A 20596-nucleotide genomic window follows, 5' to 3' on the forward strand; every position below is an offset into this window, starting at 1 on the left:
ATGAAGCAAACATGAATACTTTGAGGAAGAAAATAGTAGCATAAGGAATACTTAATATTTAGTAAATGCACAAAAGTAAGCACTTTAAATAGATGATACATGACAATACAGTTTTTATATTAATAAACTCTGATGATGGGTTCATGCATCCCATGAAACTAAATTAAGTAGTAAAAACATAATTTAAATTATGTTTTATTAACTAACATAAATATGTTAATTCAAAATATATCTAAAAATCTGAGCAGACTACTTTTAAACCATAAATTAAAAAATTTATATCTGAAGTATGACAAATTGCATTCAAAAGATAAGGCAAGGGTCTGTGGTGGAGAGACCTGTTGTCCTGGAGACAGGACAAATCCAGGGTTCATCCTGCCCTCAATCCAGTTGTTGCTCTCAGATGTTGTTATTCAAGGAGATGGGGTGACAAAGCAGAAGAGCTTTAGTTTGTTCCTCTGTATGACTCAGGAGAGAACTGATTGTCTAACACTGACCTACTCTGGAGGCACAGAATGGAAGTAACAGCACATCACACAGTCTGCAGAGCCTGAACAGGCCTGTGTGAGGCTGACTCAGGGGACAGATGTGGACATGGAAGATCACAATGGCAAGAAACTGAAGAGTTAGGAGGAGGCTTGGCTCAGGCAGTTTATTTAGAGAGGATTTAGTTCACTGTCTTGCTGACTAGGAACTAACCTCAGAATCAGACTGTAACTGTGGGTTCTGATAGGCCCAAGCCTGAGGGGACTGAAGAGTAAACTATAAAGCTATACATGCATGAAGATGTCATGACAAATCCATTATTTTGTAAGATACATGCATTATATAATCATGAGGCTGAGGAGGTGGCTCAAGGCCTGCATTAGAATCCTCAGCATCCCCATAACAAGTCAGACACAGCTGTGTGTGCTTGTACCCTAACATAGCAGGGCAGAGATGGGTAAATCCCTAGAGCCTCCTGACTAGTCAGCTCAAAATTTGAAGCTTCTGTTTCAGTAAAAGACTCTGATTCAAGGCAGCAGTGCAGAAAGTGACGAAGGAAGAATGTCTGGCATCTATGTGTACTGACATGCCTACCTGCACAGTCCTGACACACACCATATGTGCCACACATACCACACAAACATACACACACAAGTAAATGGGCACACACATACAAACACACTTATGTCCACACACAAGTGAACACATGTGTGCCTACACACACAAACACACACACACATTCACACACACGAAGGCACATACATGGAGAGAGACAAAGAGGAAGGAGAAAGACTAAGAGAGAGAAAGAATAAACAACTATGGCACTATAAGACCCCCCCAAGGGAGGACCTCCCTCAGAATTTGTGGCCACCCAATAACTCACAAGACACCATTCTTGATGCAACAGCAAGAGGTATATTTCAGGATCAATTGAATGATGGTCAATTCATAACTCATGCAGGGGCAGAGGAATTGACAAGGCAGCCTGGTCAGGGGCAGTCTTATATAGGGGAACCCACAAATGGGAGAGGAGGTGAAGGAGTAACCAAGGAAACATAACATAAAAACAGTGGAAAATCAGCTAGTTCCTGGAACCACCCGGATGACTTGCATCTTTCTTTGTGGTAAGGATGTGTCTTCCTGCTTTGGGCCTTCCCCACCCATAGGTGGGTTCTCTTCCCTGAGGTTTGAGGAATGTAATCCAGCAAGTATCCTCTGACTCAGGGATAATGTACCCCTCCTGGAATGTATCCCGGGGCAGTAAAGGCCTAAAATCTTACATTCAGTTCTGCTTCCTTGAACTAGTGAACCTGCCTTCTTTTGCTCAGGTCTAGGGGTCATAAAAACATTTTATATTTTTCATAAGTTTTCAGTATCTTTCAGCACCTCCATGAAGTGATAATTCCTCAGTAACAGATATCAAAGAGAATAAGAAAACTGACATGAAAGCAGTCATTCTGGATTTCTGACGGGGTTGAAAACTTATAGCCTCATAGCCAATCCTGGCTATTTACCTTGAGAGAAAACATTTGAGTGGATGGTCGTCAGCTGACATTCATCCTAAAGCCAGGTTCAGAACTAAATGTTTTACTTAGGATAGATGACAGAGGTGCTGGTGAGTCAACAAAATGATGAACTGGGTACTAGAATTATCTTGTACCTCACTGGTACAAATCGTCATAATTATGCTCTAATTGTATTTTGAGAGAAAAGTTTCATTTTAACAGGAAGGGTGATATGTAGGAGGAGTTTAGGTGGGAGGAGAACTGAGAGGAAAAGAAGGAGTAAGAAGAGGAGGAGAAGAAGGAGAGGAGAAGCTAGGTGATGAAAGAGAGAAAGAGGGGGGAGATAGGGAGGCAGATATTCATGTATCTCCACCAGTCAAAGATAGTTGATATATCTAGGTTGGGTAGTGGGTTACACCTTTGATTGAGCAATACCAAACTTATAAAGCCTATGATTAACATTTTTTTAAAAAATGTATAAATGCAAAAAGGAGAAAGGGGGAATGGGATAGGAGTTTTCTAAGGGGGGGAATGGGGAAAGGAGATGGCATCTGAAGTGTAAATAAAATATCTAATAAAAATGGGAAAAAATAAACAAATAGGTAAAAATTAATAATAAAAATATATCAACATGGCAACCTAATTCATTTAACTAAGATTTAAGTTACTTTGCTGAGGATGATAGGAAACATTAAGAGCTGGATCTCTGTTATTTGCAAACTACGATATTTCTAAGTGGCCCTTCCCAAGTTTATTACTAAATAAGACGCAATTGACTTATACATGCTAGTACACTAGGATTGTTTATAAAAATTCATTACTGATCAACAGAAACATTTTAAACAAAAACAAAAGTAAAAGCATTCCTGCCAACAGAGGAAATTACAAACAGCCAGCCAGAATAAGTCTGACCCGTGGTTCTTAGTAAAAATAATCTTCTGTGGCAATCTGAGCTGATACCACAGTAAAAGAGCCAGAAATATGTCCATAGTGGTTACAGTGAAGATATGTTAGTAGAATTCTTATAATTCTCATGCTTTGTGATGCTCTAAAACTGGATACAACAGAAAGACAATATTAACAATGGTAAAAAGCAAAGGGAATTTTTTTCTTGGAGGGGTAAGAATACAGGCTGTCATTACTTTGATTTATACTTTTTCAATTTTAAATTTTTGGAATTACATTAATTATATAAACATGATTTCATCTTATAAATAAATTATACTTCAGATTTAAAATGATAGCTAAAAAGTGAATTATTAAGCAGTTTCATACCTCATCACTAAACAATGATTGAATTAATCAGCATTAATTACTATGATATTATGTTTGACCTAAAGAACCATGTGACTCTGCATACCTGTGGGACATTGTAGAGACTTAGAACTCGAGAGATCTGAGTTGATATTCCTGTTGAAATGCCTCCTATCACAGCAACCAGCTTATCAGTCTTCTCAGGCCTGCAGCTGTAGTTAGGAACTGGAGGGCTCTCTCCTGAGAGCAGAGCCAGAGAACTCTCCACAGCCTTCACCTCAATAAAGTCAACATTGAAGAGATAAAATCCCAAGGACATATTGAATAGAATATTTGGGTCCTTGTTAATATTTTCTATAGCAAAAACCATTGCCAACATGTGCTGATAATGTTTAGTGAGATACCTAGGAGAAAAAATTGGAAAGACCATTTTTATGTTATATTTTTAATATTAATTTTTAATTAGATGATAATTACATCCTTTACCTCCTTCTCTTTTCTCCATGAAGTTCCTTCCATGCTATCTCTCAAATAGTGGATTTCTATTTATAACCATCTAAGTCATATAAGAATATTCATGATATTCCAAGAAACAGGCAGGATATTCTATATTTAAAATGTAACAGAAAGAAGTTATAAAAAAGATTCATAGTACAACTTACTATCAAATTAACAATATTTTTAAATTTTTTGAGACAGAATATCACTTATTCAACCCAGACTGACTTTAAACTCAGTATGTACAATAGGTTAAACTCAGGCTCACAGAGATCCACCTGCCTCTGCTTCTCAAGTTCTGGGGTTAAAGGTTTGCACCACCATATACTATCAAATGTACAATTTTTACTTACTGTGCAATTTGTGTCTGAGAAATAAAAATGGAGGAGTAAAGCATGTGGGAAATAGCAAACATTAAAACTTCGTATTTCGCCGGGCGATGGTGGCGCACGCCTTTAATCCCAGCACTTGGGAGGCAGAGGCAGGCGGATTTCTGAGTTCGAGGCCAGCCTGGTCTACAGAGTGAGTTCCAGGACAGCCAGGGCTATACAGAGAAACCCTGTCTTGAAAAACCAAAAAAAAAAAAAAAAAAAACTTCGTATTTCATGTGGTCTTCTGAAATAGGATAAACCTCAGGAAAACTCCCAGTGCTTGATCAACCATAGCAATTGAAAGAAAATAGCATCAAATACATCAAAACAGGAAAAATAAAATGTTCTCAGTACAATACACTAAATAACTACAAAGAAAAACTATTTTTGACTACAACGTGCTTTCAACACCTTCTTACATATTTAAGAAAGCTCAGAGTGAGTAGGGGAGAGACACACAGAGAGCCCATCATGGCTGAGTAGCTCTTGGCATTTGGAGGCTACTGGGGAAGGGAGAATCAGTTTCCTTAGGAGGTTGCCCTAGTAGCTTCCCTATACGGTAGATGATGTCCTATACTCCTGCACTACTGGCATGTCTAAATGAACTCAGGGGATTAAAAATTGAGAAAGTGTGTAAGACAGAGAGAGACAGAAAGACCCCATAAAGTTGAAGACTGGAGACATGGGAGGGGAAGCAGTAGAAATGGGTGAGAGCAACATACATGGTATACATGTATGAAATCCTTAGAGAAGCCAAACACTTACCCAGAAACAAAGTCCTGAATATCATGAAAGATAAGCGTACTTCTTGTATCTCCAGAGATCACCCTAAGTGAAAAGAGTCCTCCAATAACAAAATCCCCATCTTGATAGTAGCCAGGAGAAGCAGGTATATTCAAGGAGAAACAAGAAATTTGTTCCTGAAATACAATGAGAACCACTAGGAGAGAGAGTAATTTCATACTAACATTGATAAATAATCAATAAAACCCAGAGATCTGTTCAGTTGAGAATCTTGGACTAATCAACACACAGCACATCAGCAAGCTGATAAAACATGTCTGTGTGTGGTCCGTGTGAATCAAGGTTATAAAGCATTGTTTTGTCCAGTACAGACCCACCAGTACCAAACACTCGCTCAGTTCCTGGGAGGAAAATCTGTGTTGCACCTACTTAGCCCTAGATTTTGTCCCCATCACAGAGTCACTGTGAGTCCCCAAGGGCTCAGGGATCTCTCACTTGGCACCTGGGAATCCTGATTCTCAGCAGGAAAACACACAATTAGAAAAAATGTGAAGTCCTCTAAAACACCTGCAGGGTGTGTACACTTACTGAGCTGAGACTTCTCAAGGTCCCAAGGGAAAGGAAGACTAAGCAGTTCAAGCATAATTAAGTCATGAAGGGTCATTTGAAGGAAGCATCAACAGACTCAGTGTTTGTGGGGGGAAGGGTTGGACCCTTAATCATTTAACATAAGTGTCATTTTAGAGTATTTCTGTGAGGCAAAGCCAAAGTCTTACATTAGAAAACATTATTTCTTATCACTATATTGGATCGAATATCAACTTGTGTATTTTTTATTGGATATTTTATGTATTTACATTTAAAATGTTATCACCTTTCCTGGCTTCCCCTCCAGAGACTCCCTATCCCATTCCCCTTACCCTTGCTTCTATGAAGGTGCTTCACCACCCACACACACACTTCCACCTCACCAACAAGTCATTCCCATACACTGGAAAATCTAGCCTTCACAGGACAAAGGGCCTCCCTCACATTTATGGCAGACAATGCCATTCTCTTCTACATATGTGGCTGGAGCCATGGGTCCCTCCATTCATTTTTCAGTGCAGACACTGTGGGAGATGGACACTAGAGCATGGTACATGCTAGGCAAGTATTCTACCACAGTGTCACATCTTTAGCCTTTATAAATCTCCAAAAGACAACATTTCCCAGGTTGTCCTTGAATTTTTGTCCATCCTGTCTCAGTCTTCTGATTAGATGAGGTTACATGTGTGCATCAACAATCCTGTTAATATATTTTGATATAAAAAATACACATTTGTAATAACACATTCAGATGTGTACTGAGATATGTCATATGTTTTGTTCAAACCATATTAAATACATTCACATGAAAAATCCACTTCATCAAAACCCTTAAGATGGTAAGTACCTGTAGAAAAAAAATGTGTACAGAGGCTTAGAACATTAAAAAAAATCACAGCTTATTCTCAGCTTATTTCTTTGGGTATGAGGATTGCAGCATGGTTATCTTTACTTTACAGCTAATATCCACATATAAGTGCTATCATACCACCTTTGTCTTTCTGGGATTCTGTTATCTCATTCTAGATGATATTTTCTACTTCCATCTATTTGCCTGCAATTTTCATGAGTAGTATGCCATTGTGTAAATGTACCACATTTACTTTTTCCATTCTTCAGCTGAGGGACGTTTATGTTGTTTTCAGTTTTTTTTTTACTTCTATGAATAAAGCTGCTATGAACAGAGTTGAGCAACTGTACCTGTAGTACAGGGGAGCATTCTTTAGGTATATGCCAAGGAACTGTATAGCTGGGTCCTGAGGGAGAGCCATTATGTTCAAAGTTGTTTGTATCTGTTCAGCCTTGCTTTGTCACTTCTCAATCTTGGAGTAGTTTCCATAATGTCCTGAGAAGAAGGTATTTCTACTGTGTTTATGTGAAATATTCTGTATATATCTGAATCATACACCTGTTAGCTCCATTATGTCTCTGTTCTGTTTCTGTCTAGATGACCATTCCTTTGGTAAGACTTGGGTGTTGAAGTATCTCACTATCAATGTGAGAGGGTGAATATGTGCTGTGAACTGTGATAATGTTTCTTTTATGAATGTTAGAGTCCTTGAATTTGGGGCATAAATGATGAGAATGTAACCACCATTCTTGGTAGATTTTTCCTTTGATGAATATAAATTGGCTTTCCCCATCTCTTTTGATTAATGTTGGTTGAAAGGCTATTTTGTTAGATATTAGATCAGCTATCCCAGTTTGTGTCTTGAGTCCAATTGCTTAGGAAATCAATTTTCATCCCTTTACACTGAGGAAATATCCATGTTTGACATTTAGGAGTGTTTCTTGTATGCAGCATAATGATGAATACATTTTTCACATCCATTCTGTTAGCCTGTGTCTTTTTATGAGGGAATCAAGTCCATTAATGTTGACAGATATTAATGAACAATGATTGTTAATATCTGTTTTGATGTTGGTGATGATAGTGTGTGTGTGTGTGTGTGTGTGTGTGTGTGTGTGTGTGTGTACACATTCTCTAGGATAAGATTTATGAATGAATGTTTAAATTTACTTTTTCTCATAGATTATTTTGTTTTCTGCATCTGTGGGGACTGAAAGTTTAGCTGGGTTTAGGAGCCTTGGCTAACATCTGTGGTCTCCTAGAATCTGAAAGACATCAGTGTTCCTCTGGCTTTTAGAATCTCTGTTAAGAAGTCAAGTATAATTCTAATAGCTCTGTCATTATGTGACCTGACAATTTTTCTTTGCTGCTTTTAATATTCTTTATCTGTATGGTATATTTGCTGTTTTGATTGTTATGATAGGGAGACTTTCTTTTCTGGCCCAAACTACATAATGTTCAGTAAACTCCTTATACATTTTACACATCTTTCTTTAGGTAAGAAGAATTTTCTTTCATGAATTTATTGAAATTATTTTCTGGGCCTTTGATATGAAAAACTTTCCTTGTTCTATTCCTATTATTCTTAGGTTTTCTCTTTTCATAGTCTACTAGAATTCTTCAAAGTTTTGTGTCAAGAACTTTTTAGATTCAACATTTTCTTTGACCAAATGTGTCAATTTCTTCTACTGTAAATGCTATGCTTCAGATTTTCTCTTGCATTTCTTGTATTCTATTTGTGATGCATGCATCTGTAATTCCTGCTTGCTTATCTAGTTTTTCCATTTCCAGAATTCCTCCAGTTTGTGGTTTTCTTACCATTTTCAGGTTTTGAACAGCTTTATTAATTTCCTTCACCTATTTGTTTGTATTTTGCTGGATATATTTAAGGGATTTAATAATTTCCTATTTAAGTAGAATAGGAGGGATTATCTGTGGAACCACAAAAGAAGACAGTAAAAGAAAAAGTAAAAGTGAATAGGAGGAGTGTCTCTGAGAGAAACTATAAAACAAGGGCAATGAACAATCACAAAATTCAGTAAGGGTGACCCTAGCTAAGACTCCTAGCAATGGGAGATATGAAGCCTGAACTGGACATCTTTTGAACAAGATGTCCATGTTGAAGACAAGACTTCAACAGTGAGGGATTAGGGCACCAACAAAGCCACAAGTCTTTCAAACTATTGTCTGGGGTAAGGGTGGCACAGAAATTGTGGGAGGAAACAACCAATGATTGGTCCAGGTTCCAACCAATGACCTGTGCCATGAGAGGGAGCCATTCCTGACACATCCTGGAAGGACAGGATCTAGATTGTGTATAGCCCAGAGGCCCACAATAAAAACAAATATGAATGACAGAACAAACAAACCCCAACAACAACAAAATTAAAAGTCAATAAAATTATTCCTGATGATATTTTGCTATATTCATAGATTCATGTCTATTCCAGTTTTCATGAGAAAGGCTTCAGGTTGTACCTAATGGAAACACATGCAGAGATCCAAGTTCAATGATTAGGAACAGCTTGATGAATACTGAAGAAGAGGGGAAAGAAGAATTGTAAGTCACAGGGAACAAGTACAACATAAGAAAAACATCACAGAATCAAATAACATAGGGCTCACAGACAGTGAACCAGAAACCAAGAAACCTGCATGAAATTGATCTAGGCTGTCTGCACATGTCACACTTATGTAGCTTGGTCATCTTCTGGACTTCTAACAGCAAGAGCAGGAGCTGTCTCTGACTCTGTTGCCTGCCTCTAGGACCCTTTCACCTTCTGAATTGCCTTGTATAGCCTTAGTAGAAGAGGAAGTGCCTAGTCTTACTATACCTGATATGACATGGCTGGTTGATACCCATGGGAGGCCTGCCTTTTTCTGAAAGAAATGAAGGAGGGGTGGATAAAAGTAGGGGTGGAGGGAACTGGGAGAGGAGGGAAATTGATGTAGAATGATTAACTGATTAAATAAAACACTAAATGCACAACATTTTCTTATTGCATCTAGTGCCTTTATATAAAAAGATTTTAGCATGTTTATTTTGAAACAATTTTAAGATTGTTTGAATTATTCCTCTCTCATATATGCTTATAATCATAACATAATGATAATAAAGTGTAAAAATCTGATTTTAAACTCTGATAATTTAGTTAGTGGGATTATCAGATCTAAAAGTTTTAGAGGAGTCTTGGGGTCTTTTAGATAAAGAATAAAGTCATCTTTAAATATGGATAGTTTGACTTCCCTTTTTAATATTTGCCCTTCCCATTATTCTCAATGTCATATTTCTCTTTGCAGAACATTGCAAAAATTGCCACTGGGAGATGAACAATGACTAAACCAGCCACTATCCAGAGGCAAAAATCCCAATGAAAAGCACACGTAAGATGAGACTGGATTAGACAAAATGCTAGACAAGAAATTCATCATAAATAAAGGAAGAATTATAGATAGATAGATAGATAGATAGATAGATAGATAGATAGATAGATAGATAGATAGATAGTTGTGTGTGTGTGTGTGTGTGTGTGTGTGTGTGTGTGTGTGTGTGTGTGTGTTCAAAGGAATTAATAAGGGCACCAATAGGAAGCTGAAATAAATTAGGAAAAAAAAACTGAACATGAAAAGGAACGCAATAAAAATAAGTGGATGGAGAGGAAAGTGAATTGTACCAAAACCTATAAGATATTGTCAGGGGCTGCTTTGCTTATACACTGAAGGCCTAACATCAACCATAGGCATAAGTCAGCCTACTAACACAAAGTCTCAGGTATCTGTGGAACAACACTGAAACAGATCACTATGAGATATTGTAAACAGGCAGCTTTGGTGGAAATTTACCAGCATAAATATTTACCAGGGTTGATAGGCACAAGTAGTCAAGGTCTTGTGGATAGTCATAGACCTTGGGTAGCCTTGGTGGATAGTACCAACTTAGATAAGGACAAGTGAATCATAGGCGGAGTCATAGTGACCTGTCCCATGAACCTTTACTGATACTCTGTTCTGGAAAATGTCTGTACTCCCCCTGAATACTTACATTCCTGCATCATCCCCTTCCCCCACATCCTGCCTTTTTGTGTATATAACCCTGTGTGAAAAGGTTAAAAACTTCAGTTTGATCAGCCTATAGACAAGCTGTGGTTCTTTGCATTTGCCCGTTTTTCCCCCATTCTCTCTTAGGTGATCTCCCTGGACTCTGTTTAATGCCCTGCTGGACAGGACAAGATATAATGAACATAGTTCTAAGAGGAAGGTTTATAGCTACAAATGTCTATACTAAAAAAATCATGAAGGAATGAGAAATGATCTAGGATAAAGTGCTAGGCTTCTGGAATACAACTCTTGGGAAAAGCTACAGACCCAGGGAAGAGACCAGAGACCATCCAGAGCAAAGATCTTGGTGAGAGTGCTCTACAACTCAGACTGTTCAGACCTGACCAAGAATAGAGCACCCATGTAAGGGAACCTCCAAAATAACAGGCATAACCTATGATCCCAAGTAAGGAAAAGGTGCTGGCCTAATGTAAAGGGCACAGGTGTCAGAGTTTGGGAGTTCAATAACAAATGACACAAGTTGCAGGCCTAGGGAGGAGAATTGATCCCAGAGTAAGGAATCTAGGAATGATGATTTCAAAATTTGTAGAAGATGTCAAGGAAGCAGAGGGTAATGAGTAGACCAAAAGTGAGGACTTCAGAGGTATGGGAATGTCCACAATTCACAGTTGACTGTTGATCCAGGGAGAAAACTGAGTCTGACTCAGGGAAGGGCATACAGGGCTGGAAAAGTTTATAATTCAGACCACAAATTTTGAACTGAGGGAGACAAGTTGACCCGGGTATAGGCACACAGATTCATGGACTTTGACAAATCATAGCAGAAGCTCTGGACCAAAGGGGAGATACAGTCTAAAGCTGAACGAGGTACCCAGGCACAGGGAGGTCCACAGTTAATGCCAGAAACTATGAATCAGGAAGGAGAGTAGAACTGATACAAGACAGTAGCTGACTTCAGAGAGAAAATAGAGGTAGAGTTTGGATCCTTAAATACCATTCCCAGGGAAGAAAAGCAGAGCTCAGTCTTAACTGAAATCTGTGAACTTTATGAACATTGCAAATACCTGACTGAAAAATAGATAATTTTTTGAAGGATCATCAACAAAAACATCCTAGACTAATTGCTCCCAATGAGAACAAGTTGAACAAACTTAAACAAATATTTAAAAGAACAGTTAAAATTATGAGAACATGTGGGATATAAAACCATGCCAGAATTTTGGTAAGGTAGAGCAGATTGAGACAGAGTGACTCAGTGGGCACACACCTGAGGTTTAGGTGACTCACAGCTCCCTGTAAGACTCCTAACTGAGAACACTTGCTATGCTTCTCATATAGAAAAAAACATGGCCTTTGGCCATGTAGGTTCAAGAAAGAGTTCTCTATGCTAATGAGATATCTAAAGGCCCAGAGGGCTTAGTCAATAAGCTTCCCTTCCCAGCTATTCCTCCCTGCAAAAGGTATTTAATCTCAGGCCAACCCTGAGAAGTCAGGTATCATTTTACACATTCATTTTCCACCATGACAATAAACTGTTTCAAACCTTAGATTGTCTGTTTTTTCCAGAATTTTCTGTAGAGAGCAATGAATAGGGCCTTTGCCTACAGAGCAGCAGCCTAATCTCTGGTAGAAGGCCTCTCTGTACTTCTAGCCACAATAACCACCAAGCCTGCCTCTAAAAAGGTAAAAAATCCATGGGGGACAGGGGACAAGCAGGATCTCCAGTTTTCCCCTGGCCACAGGATAGAAACTGTCCACAGGCATCTGGGCTCCTTCTATATTCTCTATGCTTTCTAGACTCCCAGAAGTGCCTGGATGTCCAACTGTCTGTGAATATCTTAGTCCCAGCTTCTATGAAGGCCCAAGACCCTCAAGCCAGTCCAGATCATCCCATAACTCAGGGTGAGCATTCCTACTGGAGCAGTGTCATGGTGCTTCCTATTACCCAGCACCTGCCCAAGTTGGCAGGAAGGATTAAGAACAGTCAAAAACATGCATTCTGGTCTGGCATTTTCTCAGAAAATTGGACATAGTACTACCTGAGGACCCAGCCATACCACCCCTGAGCATATACCCAAAAGATGATCCAACATATAGCAAGGCCACAAGCTCTACTCTGTTCATAGCAGCCTTATTTATAATTGCCAAAACCTGGAAACAATCCAGATATCCCTCAACAGAGGAATGGATACAGAAAATGTGGTACATTTACACAATGAAGTACTACTGAGCTATTAAAAACAATGATGTCATGAAATTCACAGGCAAATGGACGGAACTTGAGTTGATTAAAGAGGAAACAAATCCTTAAAGATATATAGGAAAATTCAATTAAATAGTTGAAAAAAATAAATAAAACTGTGCAAGAACTAAAAGTGGTAATTGAAATGATAAAGAAAACACAAACTGCAAAAATCTTGGAGATGGAAAACCTACAGACAAGAGCAGGAACAATAGCATCAGCAACAGATAAGAAAATGAAAGGGATAATTTAAGGCATAAACGATACAATAAAAGAAACTGATACATCAGTCAAAGTATATGTTAAACCTAAATCATTCCTGACACAAAACATCTAGAAAATCTAGGATATCATAAAAAGACCTATCCTAAGAATAATAGGAATAGAAGTTAAAGAATCCCAGCTCCAAGGCCCAGAAAATATTTTTAAAAAATAGAGGAAACTTCTCAACAAATTACATGCCTATAAACATACAAGAATCATGTAGAACACCAATTAAGACTAGAACAGAGTAGAAAATCCTTTCGCCACATAATAAACCAAATTTAAAATGAACAGACCAAAGAAAGCAGTAAGGGAAAATGGCAGGTATCATACAAAGACAGACCTATCAGAATTATACCACAGTGATCAACAGAGCCTCTAAAAACTAGAAGGACCTCTAAAAAACAACAGGTATCCACATAGATTACTATATCCATCAAAACTCTCAATCACCATAGATGGAGAAAGCAAGATATGTCAAGACAAGTCTAAATTCAAGCAGTATCTATCCACAAATGATCACTACAGAAAATACTAGAAGGGAAACTCCAACCCAAGCAGGATAGCTGCATCCAAGTAAACACAGTAAATTAGTAATTTTATACAAGCAAAAGTGAGGGAAGCATAAACAAACACAGCCACACATACATATACACACTAACTAATGCCACAAATATCAAAATAACAGGAAATAACAGTCACTGGTCATTAATATTTCTCAAAATCAATGGACTTAATTTCCCAGTAAAGACAGAGACTAACAGTATGGATATGAAAACAAGGATCAATCATTCTGCTGCATAAAAGAAACATACCTCACCAATAACTATAGACATTACCTCAGAGTAAAGAGCTGCAACAAAGTTTTCCAAGCACATGGACCCAAGAAGCAAACTGGATAGCCATTCTAATATCTAACAAAATAGACGTTAAACCAATATTAATCAAAAGAGATAGGGAAGGATACTTCATATTCATCAGAGGAAAAATACACCAAGATGATATCTCAATTCTGCATCAAAGCCCCAAACACAAGGGTACCCACATTTAAGAAAACATTGCTGAAGTTAAATTGCATATTGAACTCAACACATTAATAATGGGAGACTTCAACACCCAATTCTCACCAATTGACAGGTCATCTAGACAAAAACTAAACAGAGAAATAATGAAATGAAAAGAAATTATGAATTAAATGGACCTAACAGACATCTATAGGAAATTTCACTCAAACACCAAGAGTAAACCTTCTCAGCATCTCATAAATCTGTCTCCAAAACTAACCTTATAGTTTGTCACAAAGCAAGATTCAACAGATAGAAGAAAATTGAAACAATGCCATGTACCTTATCAGACCATCATGGATTAAATCTGGACTACAACAACAATAGAAACACTAGAAAGCCTATACACTGTTAATAATTAAACAACTCTCTACTCAATACCTCTTGTTCAGGGGGAAAATAAATAAATTAAAGACTTTCTATAATTCAATGAAAATGAAGGCACAACACTGGAGGATCCCAGACATCAGGGAATTGAGAGGCTGCCAGAACCCAATGGGGATGACTTTATTCGAAATGCACAGGAAAGGAGAGGTAGAACCTATAGAGACCACCTCCAGTAGAAGGCATGGCCCCTGGTTGAGGGATGGGGACACACACAGCTCAAAGTTTTTAACCCAGGAATCTTACTGTCCAAAAAAAAGATAGGAACACAAATGGAGCAGAGACTGAAGGAAGGGCCTTCTAGGAACTGCTCCACATGGGGATCCATGCTGTCTGCAGGCACCAAATATGGACACTAGTTGCCAAGAGGTGCTTTCTGACAGGAACCTTGTATGGCTTTTACTAGGGACATTCTACCAGCAACTCACCAATGCAGATGTGGATGCTTGGTGCCAACCTTCAGATTGAGCTCTGGGACCCTGATGTGGGAGCTTGCAAAAGGACTGGAGGAACAGAGGTGGATTGCAACCCCTTAGAAAGAACAATGTTGGCTGACCAGAGCACCAAGTATTTCCAGTAAATAGATTACAAACCATGGAGTGTACAGGGAGGTATCTATGGCTCTAGACACAAATATAGCAGAGGATGTCCTTGTCTGACATCAATGGCATGGGAAACCCTTGTTCATGTGAAGGTTTGATGCTCCATCATAGGTGGATGATAGAGCAGTGAGGCAGGAGAGGGTGAGTGTGTGGGGGAACATTCTCATAGAAGCAAAAGAAGAGGGCTGGTGTGGAAAGGGTATGTGAGTCAAGGTAAATAGGAAGTAGGATTTCATTTGAGATGTAAACAAATGGAATGATTAATAAAAAAGAAAAAATAATAAAATAATTTTAAAATTAAAAAAAGAAAATAAAGTCACAAGACAAATAAAATAATGGGAAAAAGAAAGGAAAGCACTGCTAAAAGGAATGTTCAGAGCTCCTATAAAGTGTTCCCAAAAAGAAATTAGAAATTTCCCATACCAGCAGTTTAAGAAGCTAGAATACCAAATAGAAGTAGAAGCTAGGAAATAACCAAAAAATCAGGACTGAAATCAATTTGTTAAAAAAATTTTAAAAAATCAAAGAAAACAAGAACTTATTTTTTGAGAAAATCTAAAAGATAGTTAAGCTCTTAACCAAAATAACCAAGAGACAGAGAGCCAGCATTCAAACAACAAACAAACAAAATAAGAAATGAAATGGGAGACATAACAATAGACACTGAAAAACTTCAATGAATCATTATATCTTACTTCAAAAGCCTGTACTCCAAAAATTGGAAAGTCTTGATAAAATAAATAATTCTCTAGACAAATACCACTTATTAAAGTTAAATCTAGATCAAGTAAACTAGTTAAATATCCCTATAACCACTGAAATAATAGAAGCAATCATTAAAAGTCTCCCAACAAAGAAAAGCACAGGGGGTTGGTTTTAACACAGAATTTTACAAGATTTTTAAAGAAAGCTAATTCTAGGATTCCACAAACTATTCCATTGAAAAGAAACAGAAGAAATATTGGTAAACTGAGTCTATGAAGCCACAGTCACTCTAATACCTAAACACAGACAAAGATTCTGTTGGGGCCCATTTTCACCTGGTGTGGGCCTGGAGGACAAACCAGAGCCTTGCTTGGGTTTCTGCGGCCTTGTGAGAAGTCCTAAGCCTGGTTAGCATTTGAGACCTGTATTAGTCACATCCTTACTGGAGTGACTCAACAAGACCTGTTTGGCCTTGCTTATGCCCCACCTTTGCTAATGTAAAGTTTTGACACTGGCCCTGTCAGTCACCTCATACCCTCCATCACCATTCCATGCCTCCTACATCATCTCACCCCACCAAAAATCCCCCTCCCTATGCTCCAAGTTTATATAAGTGAGAGGCTGATGCAATAAAGTTGAGTTCCTGTTTTGACAAGACTCCTGGCCCGGTGTGTTTCTTTTGAGACTTCAAAACTTGCCATCCAGCTAAGTCCCAGAAAAACTTGGCATAACAGGGACCTCTCTCTTCTTGCCTTGACCTGCCAACAAGGAGCCTACAAGACAAAGAAAAAGAACATCAGAACAGTTTTATTTATGAACATTGATGGAAAAATACTTGATGAAATACTAGCAAACCAAATCCACAAACACATAAAAACCACAATCCATCAAGATCAAATAGGATTCATTGCAGGGATGCAAACCCAATCCAGGCACATGTAAAAAACATCATTCATCATGATCAAGTAGTCTTCATTCCAGGGATGTAGAGATTACTCAATATATAAAAATTCATGAATAATCTACCATACAAAGTGAAAGAAAAATTACATGATCATCTCACTACATGCCGAAAGAGCCTTTGAAAAAATTTAACACTCCTTCATGTTAAAAGTATCACAGACATCAGGGATAAAAGACACACATCTAATAATAATGAAAATAATGTGCAAGTCAAAGGCCAACATTAAGCAAAATGCAGAGAAACTTAAAGGAATTCCACTAAAATCAGGGAGAAGATAAGGCCTACAATTGTTTCCCTCTCTATTCAATATACTACTTGACATTCCAAGAGCAATAAGTCAACTAAAAGAGATCAAGGGGATACAACGTGTAAAAGAACAAATCAAAGGATCACTATTTGTGGGTGATATGAAAGTATACATGATTGACCCAAAAAATTCTACGAGAGAACTTCTAAAGCTTATAAAACAGCTTCAGCAGAGTGGCTGCATACAAAATTAGCTCAAAGAAATCAGTAGCCCTGCTGTATATTAATGATAAACTTACTGAAAAAGAAATTAAGGAACACCACTCTTTATAATAGCCACAAATAATATGAAATACCTTGGTGTAACTTTAACCATGAAAGTAAATAATCTCTATGATAAGAACTTTAAGTCCCTGAAGAAAGAAATCACAGGAGACATCAGGAGATGAAAAGATCTCACATGATCATATAAAGGTAAGATTAAGAGTGAACATGACCATCTTACCAAAAGCAATCTACAGATTCAATGCAATCCCCATAAAAATTCCAACTCAATTTTTATAGTCCTTGTAAGAGCAATTCTGAACTTTATATGGAAAAATAATAAACCCAGGAAAGCAAAAACAATCTTGAACAATAAAAGACCATAGGGAGAAATTACAATCTCTGACCTCAACCTGTGCTACAGATTAATACTGATAATAAAAATTGCCTGGTATTGGTACAGAAACAGACACATTGATCAATGGAATTAAATCGAAGACCCCAAAATAAATCAACACACCTATCACACTTGATTATAGATGAAGAAGCTCAAGCCATACAATGGACAGCAGAAAGCACCTTCAATAAATACTACTGGTGCAACCATGTCTACATGTAAAAGAATGAAAGCAAATTCATATTTATCATCCTGCACAAAACCCACATCCAAGTAGATGAAGGACCTCAACATAAAAACAGGTACACTAAACTTCATAGAAGAGAAATTGGCAAATACCACTGAGTGCATTGGTACAGGAGACAGTTTCCTGAACAGAATACCAGTGGCTCAGGTTCGGAGATCACAAATCGATAAATGGAAATTAATGAAAGTACAAAGCTTCTGTAAGGCAAAGAGCACTGTCAATAGGACAAAATGGCAGCCAACAGATTAAGAAAGTGGTTTTACCTCTCCTACATCTGACAAAGAGCTAATGTCCAAAATTTACAAAGAACTCAAGAAGTTAAACAACCCAAATAACCCAATTAAAAGTGGAACATAATCCTCAACAGAGGAATCTCAAGTGGCCAAGAAAAAGTTAAAGAAACAATGAAAATCCTTAGTCATCAGGGAAATGCAAATCAAAACAACTCTGAGATTCTATCTTACATTGGTCAGAATGGCTAAGATTAAAAACTCAAAGGATAGCACATGCTGGCAAGGATGTGGATCAAGAGAACACTCCTCCATTGCTGGTGGGAGTGCCAATTTGTACAGACACCTTGGAAATCAGTTTGGCAGTTTCTCAGAAAAGTGGGAATAGTTCTACCTCAAGACCCAGCTATACCACTCATGGGCATATACCCAAAAAATGCTCCATAATCCCACAAAGATACTTTCTCATCTATATTTATAATAGCCAGAAACTAGAAACAACTCAGGTGTTCCTCAACTGAACAATAGATAAAGAAATGTGGTATATCTACACAATAGAATACTATACAGCTAAGAAAAACAAGGGCATCATAAATTCTGCAGGCAGATGAATGGATATTGAGAATAACATTTAGAATGTGGTAACCCAGTCCCAAAATGACATGCATCATATGTATTCACTTATAAGTGGATATTAGCCATACAGTAATAACACCAATGCTACACTCCATTGACCCAAGGAGTCTGGACAGGAAGGAGGGCACAAGCAAGGATGGTTGTAACTCACTTGGAATTAGGAATAAAAATATAGTGGAAGGCCAAGGGTGGGAAGGACCTGGGTAGCACCAGGGATGTGCAGGGAATTGGGTGGTTTGGAGGCAGATGTGAGGAGGGGCAGAGTGGAAGTGGTGAAAATGAATATAATTCATCAAGAGATGAAGGGGAGTGTAGACTGCATCTCAAGGAAGAGAAAGTGACCAGAGATAGGGGAGGTGCCAAAGAATAAGTGGGCAGTGTCTTTAGCTGTTACTCATAGCATTAGATCTATAGAGCCTAGGGAGGCTACTTCCTGTGGCCAAGCAGTAACCCTCATGGAGTGATATGAACACCAACTCACCCACAAAAACATCAACCGAAAAATGTATCCTGTCTACAAGAAATGCAGAGATTCTTGATAGAGCAGAGACTGAGGGAATGGCCAACCATTAACTGGCACAACTTGATATCCATCCATGGACAAGCACCAATCCCTGACAATATTAATGATACTCTGTTATATTTGTAGACAGGAGTCTCTGAGAGGCCCCACACTCCAACTAACTCAGATAGAGGCAGACAACCACATGGAAGAGTAGAATGAAATATTGGGGCACTCACAAGAATAGGAACTCCACAGGAAGACCAAGAGAATCACCTGAACTGGACTCTTGGGGCTCTCAGAGACTGAACCACAACTTAAGAACATATAGGGGCTAGACCTAGGCCTCCCAGAACATACTTAATAATGTACAACTTTGTCTTGGTCTTCATGTGGATCCCAAACAAATGGAGTGGGAGCTATGAAAAATCCTGTTGCCTGTCTATTGGATATGTTCTTGAATCTGGGCTGCCTCATTCAGCCTATGTGGAAGAGGATGTGCCTAGCCTCTCAGAGACTTGATTTAGTATGGAAACCCACCCTTTCAGAAAAGAAGGGGAGATGGAATAGGGGAAGAATTGTGGGTGGGGGTGACCACAAGAGTACAGTAAGCAGAATATAAAGTGCATAAGTAAATAATAATAATAATAATAATAATAATAATAATAATAATAATAATAATTTAAAAATACCAATATGGCACCTCAGAAAATCAGAAAGTACCAAAAGCAGGGTGGTCATGCCTGCCTTCTACCTGCCTTTCTTCCCTAAAGGAAGCCAAAACCCTGACCTCTGCCCCCTTATCCCATCAAGACTCCCAAGTTTCAAGGGCTCTACTCGTGAAAAACAACTGTGCAGGCCTTATAAGTTCCCCTACTTTATGAGCAGTAGGTTTTGCTTTGTTTCCTAAATTACACATTTTGCTCCCTACCTCCGGGATTATCAAACACATTGTCAGACTAAGCAAAACATAGATTTCCATTTCTTTATTTCTGAATAACCTTGTGTCTTGTGAAACTAAATGTATTTGTGTATGATTTTATGTGTTTCTCTTATAACTATCTCCATAGATAGATAGATAGATAGATAGATGATAGATAGATAGATAGATAGATAGATAGATAGATAGATAGATATGACTTCAGATTGTCCTCTGATGTATAGATCTCTACATGAAGGTAATTTAATAAAAATTAGTATAACAATGAGAAAAACACCAAACAATGAATCAAATCAAGGCATTTTTAAAATATATTGGTCACAATTATAGTTAACTCAGTCATTCTGGATTTCTGACGGGGTTGAAAACTTATAGCCTCATAGCCAATCCTGGCTATTTACCTTGAGAGAAAAGATTTGAGTGGGTGGTCGTCAGCTGACATTCATCCTAAAGCCAGGTTCAGAACTAAATGTTTTAGTTAGGATAGACAACAGAGGTGCTGGTTAGTCAACAAAAGGATGGACTGGGTATTAGGACTATCTTGTACCTCACTG

At 38.0% G+C, this 20596-nt stretch overlaps 1 protein-coding gene across 1 annotated transcript in view; it reads right to left on the bottom strand.

Moving 5' to 3' along the window:
- LOC117715363 (vomeronasal type-2 receptor 26-like) overlaps nucleotides 1-5104 on the bottom strand; it is a 38849-nt gene extending 33745 nt beyond the window's left edge. Inside the window, exons 1-2 of the mRNA XM_034512141.2 lie at nucleotides 4880-5104; nucleotides 3352-3649 (exon numbers count right to left, since the gene is read on the bottom strand). Of these exons, the coding sequence (XP_034368032.1) occupies nucleotides 3352-3649; nucleotides 4880-5076 (495 nt within the window). The 5' untranslated portion in view covers nucleotides 5077-5104. The remainder of the gene's footprint in view (nucleotides 1-3351; nucleotides 3650-4879) is intronic.
- Nucleotides 5105-20596: the final 15492 nt, after the last annotated feature.

Source organism: Arvicanthis niloticus, chromosome 9 (assembly GCF_011762505.2).
Source record: "Arvicanthis niloticus isolate mArvNil1 chromosome 9, mArvNil1.pat.X, whole genome shotgun sequence".
Classification (NCBI taxonomy): domain Eukaryota; kingdom Metazoa; phylum Chordata; class Mammalia; order Rodentia; family Muridae; genus Arvicanthis; species Arvicanthis niloticus.